Source organism: Rhinichthys klamathensis, unplaced genomic scaffold (genome assembly GCF_029890125.1).
Source record: "Rhinichthys klamathensis goyatoka isolate OS25496 unplaced genomic scaffold, OSU_Roscu_1.1 h1tg000030l_1, whole genome shotgun sequence".
Taxonomy (NCBI): domain Eukaryota; kingdom Metazoa; phylum Chordata; class Actinopteri; order Cypriniformes; family Leuciscidae; genus Rhinichthys; species Rhinichthys klamathensis.
This window is the reverse complement of record NW_026606580.1, coordinates 892,764-910,313: the sequence shown is the minus strand read 5'-3', so window position 1 is coordinate 910,313 and position 17,550 is coordinate 892,764. Positions and strand designations below refer to the sequence as shown.

Below are 17,550 nucleotides of genomic sequence, written 5' to 3'. Positions count from 1 at the left end.
GCTTCGCTCTGTGTGATGTGCGGATGAATATGGTTATCCCACTGCTGCAACCATAATCAAATGACCCTTCACAATACACAATGCTTTACAGTGAACTCAGATAGCTACATATGGCAATTGATCTGGTCAATATAATCCCTTACTCACATGTTGAGAAATAAAAACACCATCTCCGCGTCGCTTTTACAACATTTCAAATCGCTTTAAAAGTTCTTGCCATCTCCGAAAAGCCAAGCTAATGTTGATTCTTGTTTTACTACCAGATCTGTCGCGTTCTCTTTTTGCCAGAAGACTCCTTTGAGTTGTGATCAAGCTATGCCACTCCCACACCATACATGTAAAAGCTGTAGCAACTTTTCTCTATTTATGGATATGACGAGACACGTACAGGCGAGTGATGCGCAATTTCCCGCAAAAACCATCCCCTCATTTCTAAAATATAAACACTTATAATAGGCTTACCATAGTGAATCTGGGTAAGTTCAATGAATAAATGTAAATGTAAGGCAGCAAAAGTGTGCTTTGGCATACAAAATGTCAACGGCAAAAAAAATAAAATAAAAATGTTTCTATGAGGGATGTTTTTTTTTACTTTAAAAAGTCAACTAAAGGCACATCATAACAGACATACCATAGATCTCCTCACACGACAGTATGTAATGAAAAACTGGTTTAACTGTGAAATAACTCCTAGGTCCGCCTACCATTTAAGAATTATAAGAATCGGAAACTTGCAGTTCAACATTATTGTATTCCGTTTGAACTGTTGAAGAGACAACTTCTAATGCCACATTTCAGCTCAGGTAAAGTTCATCTCATCTGACTCTGCTCTTATCTTTCAGTCAGTTGCTTTTGATTTAGATTATTACACAACAATTATTTTGCACTATTTTTTCCCCTTTTTTGTCTATGGGTCCTTGAATACTACATTTCATTGATTTGTTCAGCGAATTCTGTTACTTTGAATAATTTAAAGTGAAGTAGCAACCAACAATGAGGTTTCTAATCTCATTGTGCATGACACTACAGCTGCTGAATAATGGTGAGTTTTACACCTATAAAATTGCCAACCTGTGGCCAATAATCTGTGATTTAAGAATGACACACTGGCAAGATGTGTGACTGAAAGTCAATAGAACTGACTGAAATCTTTTTGTATTTAACAGTTGAAAGGATCGATGGACAAACATCAGGTAATCATTCTTCTAATTGGGTGGTTTGTCATGAACTAAAACCCTTCAATTATTTCCCTTCCAATCCTTTAAAATATATTATTTCAAAAAAGAATTACTATAACTAGTCAAGATGTTCTGGACTGACAAAATGCTTCAAAAGTAACCTACTGTATAATCATTTTTGTAGTCTTTTTTTAAACATTCATTTATAGTTTTGTGGATGTTTTTAATCTGCAATACTTTTAATGCACTCAACACTCGAATCAACAAAATCCGTCAGTGGTTGTATTGAGGCACCTGGACCAAACGTTCTTGTCGAAGTCAAGATACTTAGTAATTTTGGAAATATCAAATAGAAATAGTTCAGAAGTCCTTCATTCATTGGTAAAAAAACAAAACAAAAAACACTGCAAACAAAGTGTCAGTTCAGAAAAGCAATTTTATTTATACAGTTTGTTATATTTGTGCCTCTCTATTAACTGTCATCTTTTGTCTCTTTTGACACTATTCTCTTAGAAGCCACAACTTTGGGCACTGATCCATGCTTTGAATATACAGCGCTGGATAACTTATGGAGAGACATACGTGGTGATCAAGACAACCATGATGATGACACCCTTGTTGAATGGAATGGCTGGTATCGGCTGTATTTGAATGGAGAAAATGCTCAGATGTCTGAGTGGTGTGTGAGGGACAGAAGATGTGGTGGTGGTACTGGACTGTATCTCAATGGTTCTCATCCACAACTTGAAGACGGGGTGGTGACCCGTGAAATCTTGGGATATCATCTAATGGGTCAGTGTGATGAATTCAGATCCACCCCCATCCAAATTAAAGCCTGTGCAGGAGATTATTATGTCTATAAACTTGTCAGACCTGATGAGTCAGTCCACAGGCCTTCATACTGCGCAGGTGTGGCATTACACATTCACATTCTGCTCTGTTAAAGACTTCCAACCCAGGGTCATTAGAAAAAGGCGCCTCTGTCTACATTTTTGCACTCAACAATCCAAAAACATTCAGTACCTATGCAATTTAATTCACTGCAGGTTCCAGCTGAAACAAACAGTATAGGCTTTTATTCCATTTCAGACTACAGATTATTGATTAAATACTTATTTTCGTGTGGTTCCTTGCACTTCAAAAAACTTTTACCATATCGTACACTAATAGCTACAGTTTGACATTTGCATCACATAGCCAGCTCCAAATGTATGGCTTTTACATAGTGATCTTGTACGGTAGCTCACATAGAACAGGGTTGCATTTGTGATGCAGAGCGCTCGGGTAAGAGTCCCTTGAAACACAAGTCACATTAAAAGAGCTCAAAGACTTGGACAAGCAAGCAAAAATGGCACGGTTGCTTCAGCAAATGCGTTTTTATCTCAAGTTTGCTATTGTTAACACTATCGATTAGGTTTAGGGTAGGGTTTTGCAGGGGCACTATAACGGGACAGATGCCAATCCGACCGACCAATGATTGTGACAGGGGCTGTGGCTACCCAGCAGGGACGTGCACAGGGGGGTTGCTCAGGTTGCCTGGGCAACTGCCCATATGCCCTTCTCACTCAAGTTGCCCTTCTCACTCAAGTTGCCCTTCCGAGAAAAAAAAAAATCGTACAATGGATGCAGAATTTCACGTAGGCCTAGATTTTTTTTTAAAAATCGCAAAGCCTCATTCACTTCCATTCGGTCACCGAAAGTGAAAGTCAGTATGAAGGGCAAACGCTGCACGCGACCATAGACTGCACGCGACCGGCGTAGGGCCACGCAAATTACTTAAGGCCACGCCTCCATCTCGTGTCATAGTCATAGCGCGCCGTCAAATGTGTAGCTACAACATCCACGACAAAATGAAGCGAAACTATCCTTCTGGTCACGAAAAGAGGAAGAAGAAAAAAACCATGAGAGTGAATTGCGGGAACAACAATCAGGTAAACTTGTGTTCTCTCCTCTCTAAGTTTGATGTCAGCAAAGTTTGATGTTTTTCGGTCTTGCTAACTGGGCAGGCAGTGCATCTCTTGCATCACTTTGTGGCTGACAAAAGTGAGAGTAAAATACAATTATTTATTACGTTTGATTTTGATAAACGACAAAGTGCAACGGTGTTTGTTTACTGCAGCTCGGAAAACATAACCGCGTCGCGTGTGTTATCGTGCGTTCATATGCGCGTTGCCGAAATGAAACTCGCATTTTTCAAGCAGAAATATGTGGAGACCAGACATACTGTACAATACATGCACGTGAATGATGCCACTCCCAATCAAAGTACACATTATACTTTTAAAACAAGACACTGATTATCTAGTCTCAGTGTAGTTAAAAACTCTAAACAACTGCACTAATTATGCAAGATAGAAAGCAATCTATTGACAATTTGACATTGATTGACTATTGATTTATAGGCTATATTGAATTAAAAATGTTGATTAGCTGGACATACTGGTCAATATGGATGCACATCCCTCAGTAAATAATAACCATAAATCAAGAATTGCTTCAACATGCATAATAAAAAATAAAAAAATCATACTGATGTCGAAAATGCCCAGGCTGTAGAAAGAACCAAAGTTAATCCCAAAAGCCAAAGCTCAGGGTTATAATTTATTATTTTCTTCTTATTTATGTTTACGTTAATATTCACTTACTTAATAATATTCACTTATTATCTTAACATTCTATAGAAAATACTCTATTCAATAAATATTGTGTGTTTGAACCTCATTCTGTTCTATATTGTTGTACTTATTATTTGACTGTTTTGTTTAAAGGAGGGAGGATTGTATGGGAGCGCTGAAGTGTCAGGTGTGACTGTGTGGCAATGGCAAATGGTTTACATAGCTCATGACATCACAGGTCAGGTAGAGGCCCCTTAGCAGAATTTTGCTTAGGGCCCCAGGGGGAGGTCAGGATCGGCACTGGGTGTAGCAGTCGATTCTGTTCCTTACCGGAATTCCTGTTCCCTTTACACAATCATACTACAAATCATGCGTAGTTGCCCAGATGAGTAAAGAGCACAATTGAATGTATGGGAAGCCAAAAGGTTAAAAAGGATTGTATTTTTTCCGAAATCTAAGCGTTTTTTTTATTTTTATTAGAAGTGAATTTTCCCCCATCTGTCAATTCAATCCAGATTATTTATAAAAAAATAAAAATAAAAAAAAAAATAAAAAAAAAATAAACAATAATATGAGGAACTCTTTTTCTCATTTGTATTTTGGTGACATTTAACATATTGTTAATACATTTTGTATACTGTTTACAAAGTTGTATATCATAAACCTGTCATCTTTGACGTTTGCAATCTTTATAAATAATAATAAGACCATAATATGAGGCATTGCGTTTGGACATAAACACGATCAGATAAGGCAATTTGAATGGGCAAAATTCAACTGAATATATTCCTTCATATAGCCCGTGAGTTTTGGGGGTAGTGCCCTTTTTTCAGGTTGGAGCAACTGCCCCACAAAATTCCTGTGCACGTCCCTGCTACCCAGCAAGCAATAGCCGTCATTTCACAGTCTCGGTTAACTATATACCCGATAGTCCCCATATATGAGTAACCCACTTCAAGCCAAAATTGCCAAGGTAATATAATTTTGCAGAAATGTCAACAAAGGGCATGTTTTTCCAAATGAGCCTGGGTTGGACTTTTGTGTATCTGACATATTTATTCTCTCTGTTTCGAAAGTTGATATTAGTTTCTATTATATCCTTTTAACATTATTAAGAAATGTGCCTATTTTTAGCCATTTAGACTTGACATGCTAAAAGTAGTAACGCTACATCATTTTGCATTTAAGACAGGCTTACAATAATGTCACAGTTACTCCGAAAAACTTCACTAACATTCGCATCATTTTAGCATGTGGTATTTCAATGTAAAACCCATGTTTCTTATACAAGCACATGAAATCCAATTTAACCATGCGCTAAATGTGCTGAAATAGTGCTGCACCATGCATCATCATTTCTTTAGTGCATCCGGTGATGAAACAATGCACATATAGCTGTCACCGTGCTCGATTCAGTTTTGATGAAGAATTAAGATTTCTTTTTTCATCCTTAACAGTTGCTTTCGACAGCATCAGCAATGATCCTTGTTCCAACTATGAATCTCTGGATCGTCCCTGGAGAGCCACTAATGAAAGTGGATTATACATTTGTGATGACTCTTTCTCCTGGAAAGGCTGGTACCGGCTTTTCTACAATGGAATGAACATCCGAATGCCAGAGAGCTGTGTTAGAGCATACAGCTGTAACACAGTCCGCAGTCTGTGGCTCAATGGTCCTCACCCACAGATAGAGGATGGAGTGGTGACCAGGGAGGTCTGTGGGGTTGAGTCAGGCTGCTGTGATCACATTTCTTTACCCATCAGGGTCAAAGCCTGTCCAGGAAATTACTATGTGTATGAATTTGTAAAACAATCTTGGTGTGCAAGTTACTGTATAGGTACACTGTTTTACCCCATTTTTTCTAGTCTTTAAATTATTTCTTTATTCTTTAAATCATGTCTTCAAATTTCTTCCTTTCAGATGTCAGCACTATATCACCGACAGCTTCCATTACAACTCCAGCACCAGTTTCTGCATTCGACATGACTTTGTGTAGGTTGACGGACAGTCAAATTAACTTTCAAGAGGCCATCTGTAAAAAAATAATCGCTTTTGTATTGCCAATGTGTGAACAGCTTGTAACAATACTTTTAAAAAACGATACCTCTAGGTTGTATGAAAACCTGTAGACTGATTTTTATGTAAAGGAACTCCAAAGGATGTGACGGTTACGCGCGCTCCAGAGAACCTCTCTTCCGCTCAATGACATGAAATAACTGCTCATACAATATTTCATGCCAAAAGAGCCATTCTGTACTGTCAACATGTCATGCAAAGAAAATGGATTATTTCAAACTATAGTCTCACTATAGCCAGATCTTTAGTCCGTAGTCTCAAATATACTTTATAATCAAACTATCTCATGTTTTAATTACCTCATGTTGACATGATGCCGGGTGAATCGCAGAGCTGATGCAAACATATCCACAATATGATTAGATGATTTCTTAACTGCCGCTTTCTCCACGCTGTGATTTTTGTTGTGTTTATTTTGTTATTAAGTAGAAACCGTGCAGCACATTTGCACCGTCGCTCTCAGCAGCATGGACAGTGTCTGGATGTTCGCTGCAAAGGTAGCCTATTTCCACTTTTTACTTTTAAGGGGAGAACGAAAAAGATCTTCGACGTGAGTAAATCCGGTCCTTGAGCAGCAGTTTAATTAACAACCACTGGTGTCGCTAAAAACCAACACATTCTCATCCTTTGGCGTCATATAGGTGACGCCATATGACATTTCATTGAAATCTTACGCACATGGCATCCTTTAGCGTCAATATAACACGCACTGTTATGGGTAGGTTTTGTTCTGGGGTAGGGTGCGGTTATGACGCCTTGGGATCTGCGTCTCATATTGACGCTAAAGGATGCCATGTGTGTCGGATTTAGACGAGCGTCACCTGTATGACGCCTTGGGTTCTGCGTCTCATATTGACGCTAAAGGCAACACATTCTCATCCCAAGGCGTCATCTAACTGACACTTTTGACCATGCGTCAACATGCCGACGCACATGGTACCCTTTAAGCGTCAATATTAGAATGCCCAAAGAGTCACAAGTGTTTTATGCATGTAACAGTCATATGGAATATGCATGGACTTGGTATCTGGAATCTGGAATATTTGGAATATGTATGGATTTAGTCTGGCTTTGACTGCTCCAGAACGTCAAACCCCTCATTGATTTTGTCATTGTTTCTTTTGTTTGATCTCAGCAACTGCAACCAACACAGATGATGACCCATGCTATGACTACACCATTCTTGATGAACAAAATAGAAGCCCAGATGATTTCTTTGCTGTTAATAATCATATATATGGATATGATGACACTCGTATTGAATGGCATGGCTGGTATCGGCTCTTCATTAATGGATCGAGTGCTCAGATGCCTGAGTGGTGTTTCAGTTATATGTCATGTGGAGGTTATAGTTCTCTGTGGCTTGATGGCTCTCATCCTCAGCTGGAAGATGGAGTTGTTACTCGTGACGTCTACGGCTCTGTTAATGACCAGTGCAGTTACTACAGATCTGACCCAATCCAAGTCAAAGCCTGTCCTGGAAATTACTATGTCTACAAATTTACAAGGCCAAAGCCATTGATCCCAGCCCCTGCTTATTGTGCAGGTACAGCCATTCACCATGGAAAGGATTTGTTTTTGTGTTTCACACCCAGGTCACAATATGGAACTTCAGGAACTTGCCAATAAATAAAAAAAGGCTATTATAGGTTATTATAAAAATGATAAATTATAAAATAAATTATGAAAAACCCAACAATTCATGAAACTAAGTATAAAATATCCGAAACAATTTTGACCAATACTTATTGTTGTTTATGAAGTGTATGTTGTTATCAAGTTGTTTGTGAAGTTACATTTAAAATTATGGAGCCACTAAAGTGACATAAAGCGCACACGTAAAATTCCGCTTTCGCACATAAACATTAGTGCACATTAAAACTTAAACAAATTAAAACCAAACAAATACTGTGCTCACATATTATTGTGTTCAGTTTATGTATATGATCTAGTTTTCTTATGCACATGCAGTTGTTTTTTCATAGGCATGTAACATTTCTTGTGTACAAAGTGGTGTTTAAAAAAAACAATATAAAACATCACTGCTAGAGAAAATATTGCAATTAGCAACTTGAGTAGAAATCAAATAACTAAGTTCTCTCTTTAATTTTCTTCAACAGTTGTTGTCGCCAGTCCACCTAGTGTTGACCCCTGCTACAGTTATAACAGTCTGGATGAGCCTTGGAGAGCAGATAACACTTCGACTGGTGATCTCTCCAGTTCCAGATGTGATTATAATGTCAACTGGAATGGTTGGTACAGGTTGCTCTACAATGGTCAGAGTGCCCAGATGCCAGAGTCATGTGTTGGTTATGGCATGTGTGGCACTTATCACCCACTGTGGCTCAACGGCCCTCACCCACAGCTAGAAGATGGAGTGGTCACCAGGAAAGTCTGCAGTTCCACATGGAACGACTGCTGTGGTTACAAGTCTCATCCCATACAAGTCAAAGCTTGTCCAGGAAACTATTATGTGTATGAGTTTGTCAGGCCAATATACTGTGCAGCTTACTGTGCAGGTAAACACATTGTGTTCTTTTTAATATATAATTTATTAATAATTCTGAAAATTATTAACATTAATGTATAAATACTTCCCATTTCAGAAGTCACAAACCCGACAACAATGCACACAACAACATTGACAGTACCAGTCACAGAAACCAGTGGTAAAGTATTTTCATTAGAGATTAAAGTTTGTCATGCCACTTTTGCAGGTTGACTCAAAGTTTATATTCTTTAAATGTGTTCTTTTATGTTTTTTTTGTTTTTGTTTTTGTTTTTTACTTTTTTGTAATTTATTGACATCAGTATGTACATTTTCCTTGTATCACGTCACAAACACAAGTATATCAGGGTTATTATCGAAAACTCAAACTCAAACCATCAAAAACATTTTCATTACTTGAAATAAAATTAAGTGAAATACTAATAATTTTAAAAAATCACAAAAGTTAATTAATTTAATTCCTTGCTAATCCCATCATTAACCAAGGACTTAAATTAATGATCAAATTAATATAATTGAAATACCCAGTTTGCATTTATTCCAGCTGTAAGGGATTGTGAAACTAATGTCTAAATATGGGGTCATGTCATTAATATTACTAAAACCAGCTTAAACCCAGCTATTGTCATTAATCCTGTGGTTCTCCTCTAAGGTGAAGGAGACCGCTGTTCTGAGCTCAGCTGCACTGAGGATGAACGCTGCGAAGAGGAACATGGTGTTTATGGCTGTTTCTGCAAGGACAACCATCACAGTTCTCAGCGTGGATCCTTTGGTTGGACTCATTTCAAATATACACTGCCCAGCCAAAAAATAAAAAAATATGTCGCTGTTTGGATTTAAAGGGTTTGTTCACCCCAAAATGATAATTCTGTCAGTAATTACTCACCCTCATGTTGTTCCAACCCCGTAAGACTTTCGTTCATCTTCGGAACACAAATTAAGATATTTTTGATTAAATCTGAGAGCTGGATCACTCCTCCTAGGCTTCTTAAGAGATCGAAACTGACCGGCCCAAAAGTTATTAAAGACATCGTTGAAATAGTCAAAGTGACTACAGTGGCTCAATCTTAAGTTTATCAAGCGTCGAGAATACTTTTTGTGCGCAAAAAACAAACATAAATAACGACTTTATTCAACTATTCATTTCCTTCTCTGTGGGCCGTGAGATTTCACGTAGTGAAACTGCGCAAAGCTTCTAGGTTGTACGTCACACGCATCACACACATGACCAGCGTCGGCCAATCGTGACGTACAACACAGAAGCTTTGCGCAGTTTCACTACATGAAATCTCACGGCCCATAGAGAAGGAAATGAATAGTTGAATAAAGTCGTTATTTTTTTTATTTTTTTTTGCGCACAAAAAGTATTCTCGTCACTTGATAAACTTAAGATTGAGCCACTGTAGCCTATGGAGGAGTGATCCAGCTCTCAGATTTAATAAAAAAATCTTATTTTGTTTTCCGAAGATGAACAAAGGCTTACGGGGTTGGAACAACATGAGGGTGAGTAATTACAGATTGAATTTTCATTTTGGGGTGAACTATCCCTTTAAATAGGCAGAGGCTTAAGAGTCAATGATTGGATCATTATTGCAGTGATTTTTATGTTTCTAACATGTTATATGTTTGGCAACAGTTCTTTTAACCCTAATTAATGGAGTGTGTAGCTTTTCATTTCTTAAACAACCATGTAGGAAGACACATCATGGTCATATTCCAGGATGACAATGTCAAGATGCATCAGGCTCAAATTGTGAAAGAATGATTGGGAGGGAGCATGAATAATCATTATGGCTCCTCTGAGTTCATTGAAAGTCTTTGGGATGTGGTGGAGGAGACTTTACAGAGTACTTGATTTTTGCATTGTCAATACAAGATATTTACCAAAAGTTGATGCACGTCTTGATGGAAATGTTGTTTCCTGATGGAAATGTTGTTTCCATCAGGGGGTGCATTAATTTTTGGTAAAGATCTTGTATTGAAAATCTACTCCAGCACATCCCAAAGACTTTCAATTAATTTAAGGTCTGGACTCAGAGGTGCCAAATCATGTGTGAAAATGAAATTCCCAACAGTCATTTTCACTCATAAATCCAAACAGTGTTTTTTTTTTTTGGTGGTTGGGGGCAGGCTGTCTATGTTCATCATTGATTATATTTTTGTTTTTTTATCACTGTTGACATTCTCTTGACTATTCTCTCTCTCAGATTTCTCTGAAACCTGTGAAAGCAGCTCTGGCTCCATGTCTCTGTCTCGCTGTCAGCTTTTTGAGGCTGGTTTTCCTTCTGACATCTTACACCTCAATGACCCCAAGTGCAGAGGAACAGTCCGGAATGGCAGAGTGGAGTTCTATTTTGACAACAATGACCACATCTGTGGGACAAGTCTTGTGGTAGGAATCATTGCATACATGCTCAAATGATCAAAAGAACAACAAATCAAATTTTTGTATATGAATATAATTCTTAGCTATTATTTAAAGTACAAAATTCAAACAAAATGTCCCAACAGGCCAATGGCACCCACTTCATCTATGATAACTTTATTTTGGGGGATTCTGGATCTGGGCATATCATCAGGAGGGGAAAAAATCTGAGGATCCACTTCAGCTGTGTGTACTCACAACAAACCCAATCCCTCTCCATGGACTTCAACCGTCTGGAGAGGTGGGACTCACATAAGAATACATAAATTATAAATACATACATAAAACCAAGAGTCTCTCAATTGCTTTAAAATGATTTGTTTATTTAATTTTGAACAGCATTGTGCACAGGATCCTTCCTGCTGGTCAAGGGACATATCGGGTCAGGATGATTCCCTATCAGGATGCTGAATTCACCCATCCCTTCACTGATAGTGTGAACGCGGAGCTGGACAGCCGTATTTTTGTGGAAGTTCGTGTTGATGGAGTTGACAGCCGTCAGTTTGCCTCAGTGATTGACAAATGTTGGGCTACACCTGTGAATGATCCTCATTACTCTGTCCGCTGGGACCTCATCGTTGACATGTAAGCCATGTGTTATTTTAATATCATTTTTTAACCTTTAAAGTCCTCACCAAGAAAAAAGTGATGGATTTTTTTTTTTTTTTGCATTTCTTATCTCGTTATGTCGCTACTAGTAACCACACTCAATGTATTTTTTTTTTCAACACATCCCATAATTTTTTAAATATCAACCTCTACCAAATGGTTGATATGTCACTTAAAGGTAAAAAAAAAAAAAAAAAAGTACCGGAATTCATACACATATGAAAATCAGAAATACTAATTTATTTAAAAACATAATCAAAATTAAATATTTTTGTATATTGAATCTTCTTTATTTATTGAATGTCATTAAATATTTCAGGTTTTCATTTTAACACAGGACATTTTTACCAAAAATGTTTGTTTTTTTCTTTGCCCATCATAATTTATGATCAAAATTTTTTCTAATCTTGACAAAACACATATTGTCAGAAAGGTCTGAGTCTCAAGGTTCCATATTTTGTGATAGAAGTGATATTTGGACAGAAATGTATTAATTTGTTACGGCAGAATGCATACAATTAAATTCAATGGAATGTATGTCAGCCTGGGGCTATTTTTTGGTATTACGCCTAAACAAAATCTTCAATTTTTGTGAGATCAACTTCAAATGTGGAACACAACTTGGTTAGATAATATGGCTTTGATTTTATAGTAATTTTATAGTAAAAAATATTTTGTAAAATATATATTTTATATAAAATAAAAAATATTAAGTACAGTATATTTGATTTAATGTAAATTTCCATAACTTTTTCATACTTAAAAGTGCTTTTACTTCAGCAATAATCTGCTGAGTGTTTTCTTTAAAACAAGACCAAACTTAGGTCTATATTCCAAAGCATTCTTGAATTACAACCAAGTTTTAATAGTGCATTGTAATGTCCATGTCCACAGTTAACCGTTATGTGCCAAATCAACCGTTTGAGCATGTTTTTGATTTTTTTTTTAAAAACATACTTTTTCATGGCACCAAGTAACATCATTTTGTATTACACTTACAGTGTAATATGTCAAAAAAAAAGCTTACCTTGCAAAATTTCACCAAAAACAGTTCACATGGCAGGAGTGATTTATTTGTTTCTGACATCCATGTTCGAAGAAGTGTTGTGACAAGTGCTGTTGATTGACACTGTGACATCTAGTGGATATTTTTGGCATAACATACCTCAAACAGATGGTAGAGATGGCTCAATCAGTTTGAGTTAGGTACTCAAAGGAATAGTACTCAATAAAATATAGTGACTCAAAATGTGCTCAACCATTTGATCGAGCAGGCAGTTAAAGGGTTAAATAAATACTTTGATCTTGGTGCATTTGGGATATATTTTGAAATCTTTTATTTACTGGACATTAATTCTTTTGACAAAAAGGGATAGCTATCTGCACACCAAAATTACAGCTCCACAAAGTTTATTAATAAAACCTTGCAAGTTTCGACCAGTCAGGTCTTCATCAGGCACAAACCTGATGAATGAGATGCAACTCTTTATGAATTAATACATTAATTAATTTTCATTAAGAACTTATTTTGTCCATAAAAAATTATAATTTTGGATTGATAATTTTGAATTTGCTTTAGATAAATTTTTTTTTACTGCACAGCAGAAGGAAATGTACCAAGTAGAGATAGAGCACCGATACAACATTTTTCCACAAATACCGATTATTCAGAATGATATCTGGCCATATCTATACCAATATTTGACTCTTTAGGAAATATATCTCCCAATTAATGCTGTAAACAATACAGGGAACCCTCTCACAATGTTTGTATACAACTCAGTTGCACATAATGTTGTTTTATTAACAAAGTTCGGGAGGAGCACGTTCAGATAATTAACCTAAATTTACACAAGAGGAGCACACTCAGTTAATCAATCAATCAATTGCCAAATACACACACACACACACACACGCACACACACACACACACACACACACACACACACACACACACACACACACACACACACACACACACACACACACACACACACACACACACACACACACACACACACACACACACACACACACACACACACACACATATATGAATAATTGAATTCGTCCTTCCTAGTCCAGTCCTTCGGAGGCCTTAGACCTCCTCAGCTTTAAAAGAATAGTTCAATTAAAAAATGAAAATGATCCCATAGTTTACTCCTCCTCAAGCCATCCTAGGTGCATAGGGTCAAATAGAGCCTGCTTGAAGTCAAAAAGTCACTATTTTTAAACTGTTAATGTGTTATTGTTGCATTAACATTTTCTTCACACACAGTAGTATGAGTTGATTGCCCTTTTGATTGCCATGTATCGTCTCTGATCATCGACTGTTTTAAAGGGGTGGTATAATGCCCCTTTTTACAATATGTAAAATAAGTCTCTGTTGTCCCCAGAGTGTGTATGTGAAGTTTTAGCTGAAAATACCCCACAGATAATTTTTTACAGCAAGTTAAAATCGTCCCTTTTTGAGGGTCAGTAAAAACGAGTCGTTTTGTGTCCCTTTAAATGCAAATGAGGTGCTGCTCCCGGCACAGAGGGCGGAGCTTCAAGAGCTTGTGTGCGTGTGTGTGTGCAGTGTTGCCAACTTAGCGCCTTTGTCGCTTTTTTTAGCGACTTTCCGATACATCGGTGCATCCCTATTCCATCAATTCCATTTTCTTTCTTTCTTTTTTTTCAATTTGTTGATCATTATCATTTTCAATATGCCTAGGTGTCCCAGTCCAAATGACATAGTGGAGCTTCTGCAGAATGGTGTTTCCACATCCAGCCGTTTCTCCTTCAGCATGTTTATGTTCACGACATACTTCACCAAGGTTTACCTGCACTGCGCTATTCACCTTTGCCTTCAGACAGACAATCACTGCTCAGTGGTGAGTTTACAAATCCTGTAGCAACATAATGTCTCACATATGAAGTTGTTGAAAAGGCACAGTATTTTCCATAGTAGGGTACAGCAGGGTTAAAGGCACACCGAGGTAAAAGGCGCATTTGATTCGATTGGTTTCTTTATTTTTAAAATATATATTTTATATTAACATATTTTAATGACAGTATATTTATTGAACAAAAATTAAATCTTTTATTTATAAAAAAATAAACAAATAGATAGTAGGCTACAAACTTTGCTAAAATATTTGTTTTGAACAAGTATTAACTTAGACATTATACACATATATATATATATATATATATATATATATATATATATATATATATATATATATATATATATATATATATATATATATATATATATAAAACATAGCTAAAGTATTTTCCCCATGCTGGTGAGCCTTTAACCCTGTTTGGGATAAAAGGCCCCACCTTGCCACCTCATACATTTATACCGTTTTTAAACTAAATAAACCACTTTTATGATACACCATTGCTGAGTATTTTCTCCTTAAAACGGCAGTGAACCAAAGACAGTCTCAAAAACGATGTTTGAAGTTTTAGGGGATACAATTATTGACTACAGGGGGACTTTAAGGTGTGCCTGATTTGATATTGACATGTTTAGTTTTTGCCCGCCCAGAAGAAGGACAACATTTTAGTTCTATACAGCTTGTGTGTGCGTCAAGAGAAACATCACACATGTGCCATATGTATGCGAGAGCGTGCATACCTAAATGTTGTGGAGCACCAAATTCTCTGGCTTTGTGCCCCCTGGTGATCACAAATCAGAACAACACAGTCAGCACAGTCCCTTAAAACGAATTAACAGTTCATACATTACACACATAATGGATACTTGTGGTTGTCTTCTGTTGTTGATGTTTGTGACTAAGAAGATAATTATTTGATGACATAAATTGACATACCGCCTAAATGTCCGGTCTTTGTTACTTTTAGCACTGTGACTCTGAACAAGGTGTGAGAGAGGGCAGATCTGTGGACTTCCATGACAGCACTTCCATATCCATGGGTCCATTTATGATGTCTGACAGTAACAAAGGTGATTTATGGAATTAAAAAAGGGACTCATTTATATTGTTCATGCATATCTGACAGTTCATGTTTGCAATTTATCACAAATCACACGCTATACTTTACATTGACTCTTCATAGGTGAGCAGCTCCCAGTTTTCCAAGTGCAGGTGTCCAGGGCTCCGAGTCTGTGTGCTTCTCTGATGGTTTTACTCATTTCTATGATGTGTCCTGATATCCTTTTAGACTATTTCCACTAAGAATCGTTTTAGAGATTCTCCCTGCAATCTCTGTTTGATTAATGATTTCATTAATCTCTTTTTTTCTTTACCATATGACTGTACCATATCTCCTTATGTTAAAAAATACAAATTTGCAGACATTGTTGAACTGATTTTATTTTGATAAATGTAACTAGTCTTTTCACTCATGGGATTGAATATTCAAAATAATATTTTAAAAATAAATAACAATAAGCAAACTGATTTTTGAATTGTTTTGGTGATTAACGTGTCAGTTCAAAATCTTTGTTTTCATTCATGAGCCAATAATAAGTATACCTATTGATTTAGGCTATATCTCATATTTCAAACATTAAACATGCATGTGTCATTTAATGTGAATAACTAATATATGTGACTTAAATTACCCTTCCTAAAACAAAACGTTCATAATGAGACTGCCACCAGTAGCTCTTACCTCCTTGACATAAACACGGCGCGTCAGAAATGACGTCAGAATGACGCGCTTAGTCATTAGGCTTGTTTGAGATGCGCCTTGCCTCCAAGCTAGGGGGTAATCCATAGACATAATAAATACATAGACGCCCTATTGGTCGCTGGAGCGTACGTCAACGGCGCCGCCATGTTGGGGATGGCAACTTTCCCATACCTCTCATACAAGGGGGTAATCCATCAACCGGAAGTTGAAGCCGGCCGGCTACCGCCATCTTGTAGCAGAACTTCACTTGCGTTAGCATTTCCATTGACTCCCATTCATTTTGGCGTCACTTTGACAGCGAATAACTTTACATCTGAGGCGTTTAAAGACTCCATTTGTCCATTATTTATTTCTAAAGAAACACGACAATGTATAAAGGGCTCCATTACCTTCTATGTTACATTATGGCCCCGTAGAAACAGTTTTAGTAAAAATAGGCTAACGATTGCGTCATAACCACTTGACTCTCTGTCGCGCTGTACAGAAATTACCGTACAGACAGGAGGAGAAGCTCGCAGGCAATCGGGGGGATGTCCCGTCAAGGGAGAAGCCCATAGATAATGAGTCCATAAAAGCAACGGAATACTTACTCCTGCTCACTCACGATAAAGGACTCTTTGCTCAAGTTCCCCGTCTCTGCAAGATTGACGTTGGCAATTTTCACGCACAGCTACTAGAAGATTCACATCTGTCAGACAGGTTGCTCACGTCATCAAGCTTAGTTTGAGTCGGTTTGAGTCTGCGCGTCAGGAACGGAAGTGCTCAAAAATCGCTAAAAATGGGCTTCAACTGTCTCAACTGAGTTCCAATGAGATGGCTCTGTCCATTTCTTATACTGTCTATATGCTCTCATACCGGGAATTGAGAAAAATGCCTGTTTTGTGCGCTGTTTGGGGCTGTACACATCGCCACACAATTGAAAACAGCTTTCGAGGAATTACCTTTCGCAAGCAAGACTGAACGTTTGTTTTTGGTTGTATTTGGTCATGATTTAATTAGTAATAGTAACGTTCAGAGGATACATTTAAAAATACTACACTGTAAAAAATTTCTTGTCAAATTAACAGTAACTTACTGGCAACAATTATCCAGTAGTTGCTGTATTTCATTCAACAGTAAAATTACTGTAACACTAACTACAGTAGTGTTAAGCATACTGTAAAATTAAATACATTATTTTACCGTAATTTTTTTATCATGTTGAACTACAGTATTACACCGTTAATTTTTAATAATACTGTATAGTATTATACAGTTATGAAATGTTATTTTATTTCTTTTATAGTGCTACTGTGTAAACTGTAGAATATGTAGAAAATCCGTAGAAATATTATTTTAACTGTTACTGGGAAATAGAAAAAAGAACAATTGAAGATTTAACTGCACAACCAGGTTTATTGTGTATATTCAAACAATACATTAGTAATAATAATGTAATATAATACAACAATAAAAATCTGTTTTAAAAAAAGACTAAAGAACAATTT

The 17,550-nt window shown here is 36.9% G+C and overlaps 1 protein-coding gene across 1 annotated transcript; it reads left to right on the top strand.

The window, feature by feature from the left end:
* Positions 1-1,017: 1,017 nt before the first annotated feature.
* On the top strand, positions 1,018-15,603 carry LOC130080163 (uromodulin). The gene is made up of 13 exons (XM_056245460.1): positions 1,018-1,042; positions 1,692-2,087; positions 5,251-5,631; positions 5,715-5,786; positions 7,024-7,416; positions 7,991-8,389; positions 9,032-9,151; positions 10,587-10,771; positions 10,891-11,045; positions 11,144-11,389; positions 14,127-14,286; positions 15,269-15,371; positions 15,485-15,603. The coding sequence occupies exons 1-13, from the start codon at positions 1,018-1,020 to the stop codon at positions 15,601-15,603; spliced, it is 2,754 nt and encodes a 917-aa protein (XP_056101435.1).
* Positions 15,604-17,550: the final 1,947 nt, after the last annotated feature.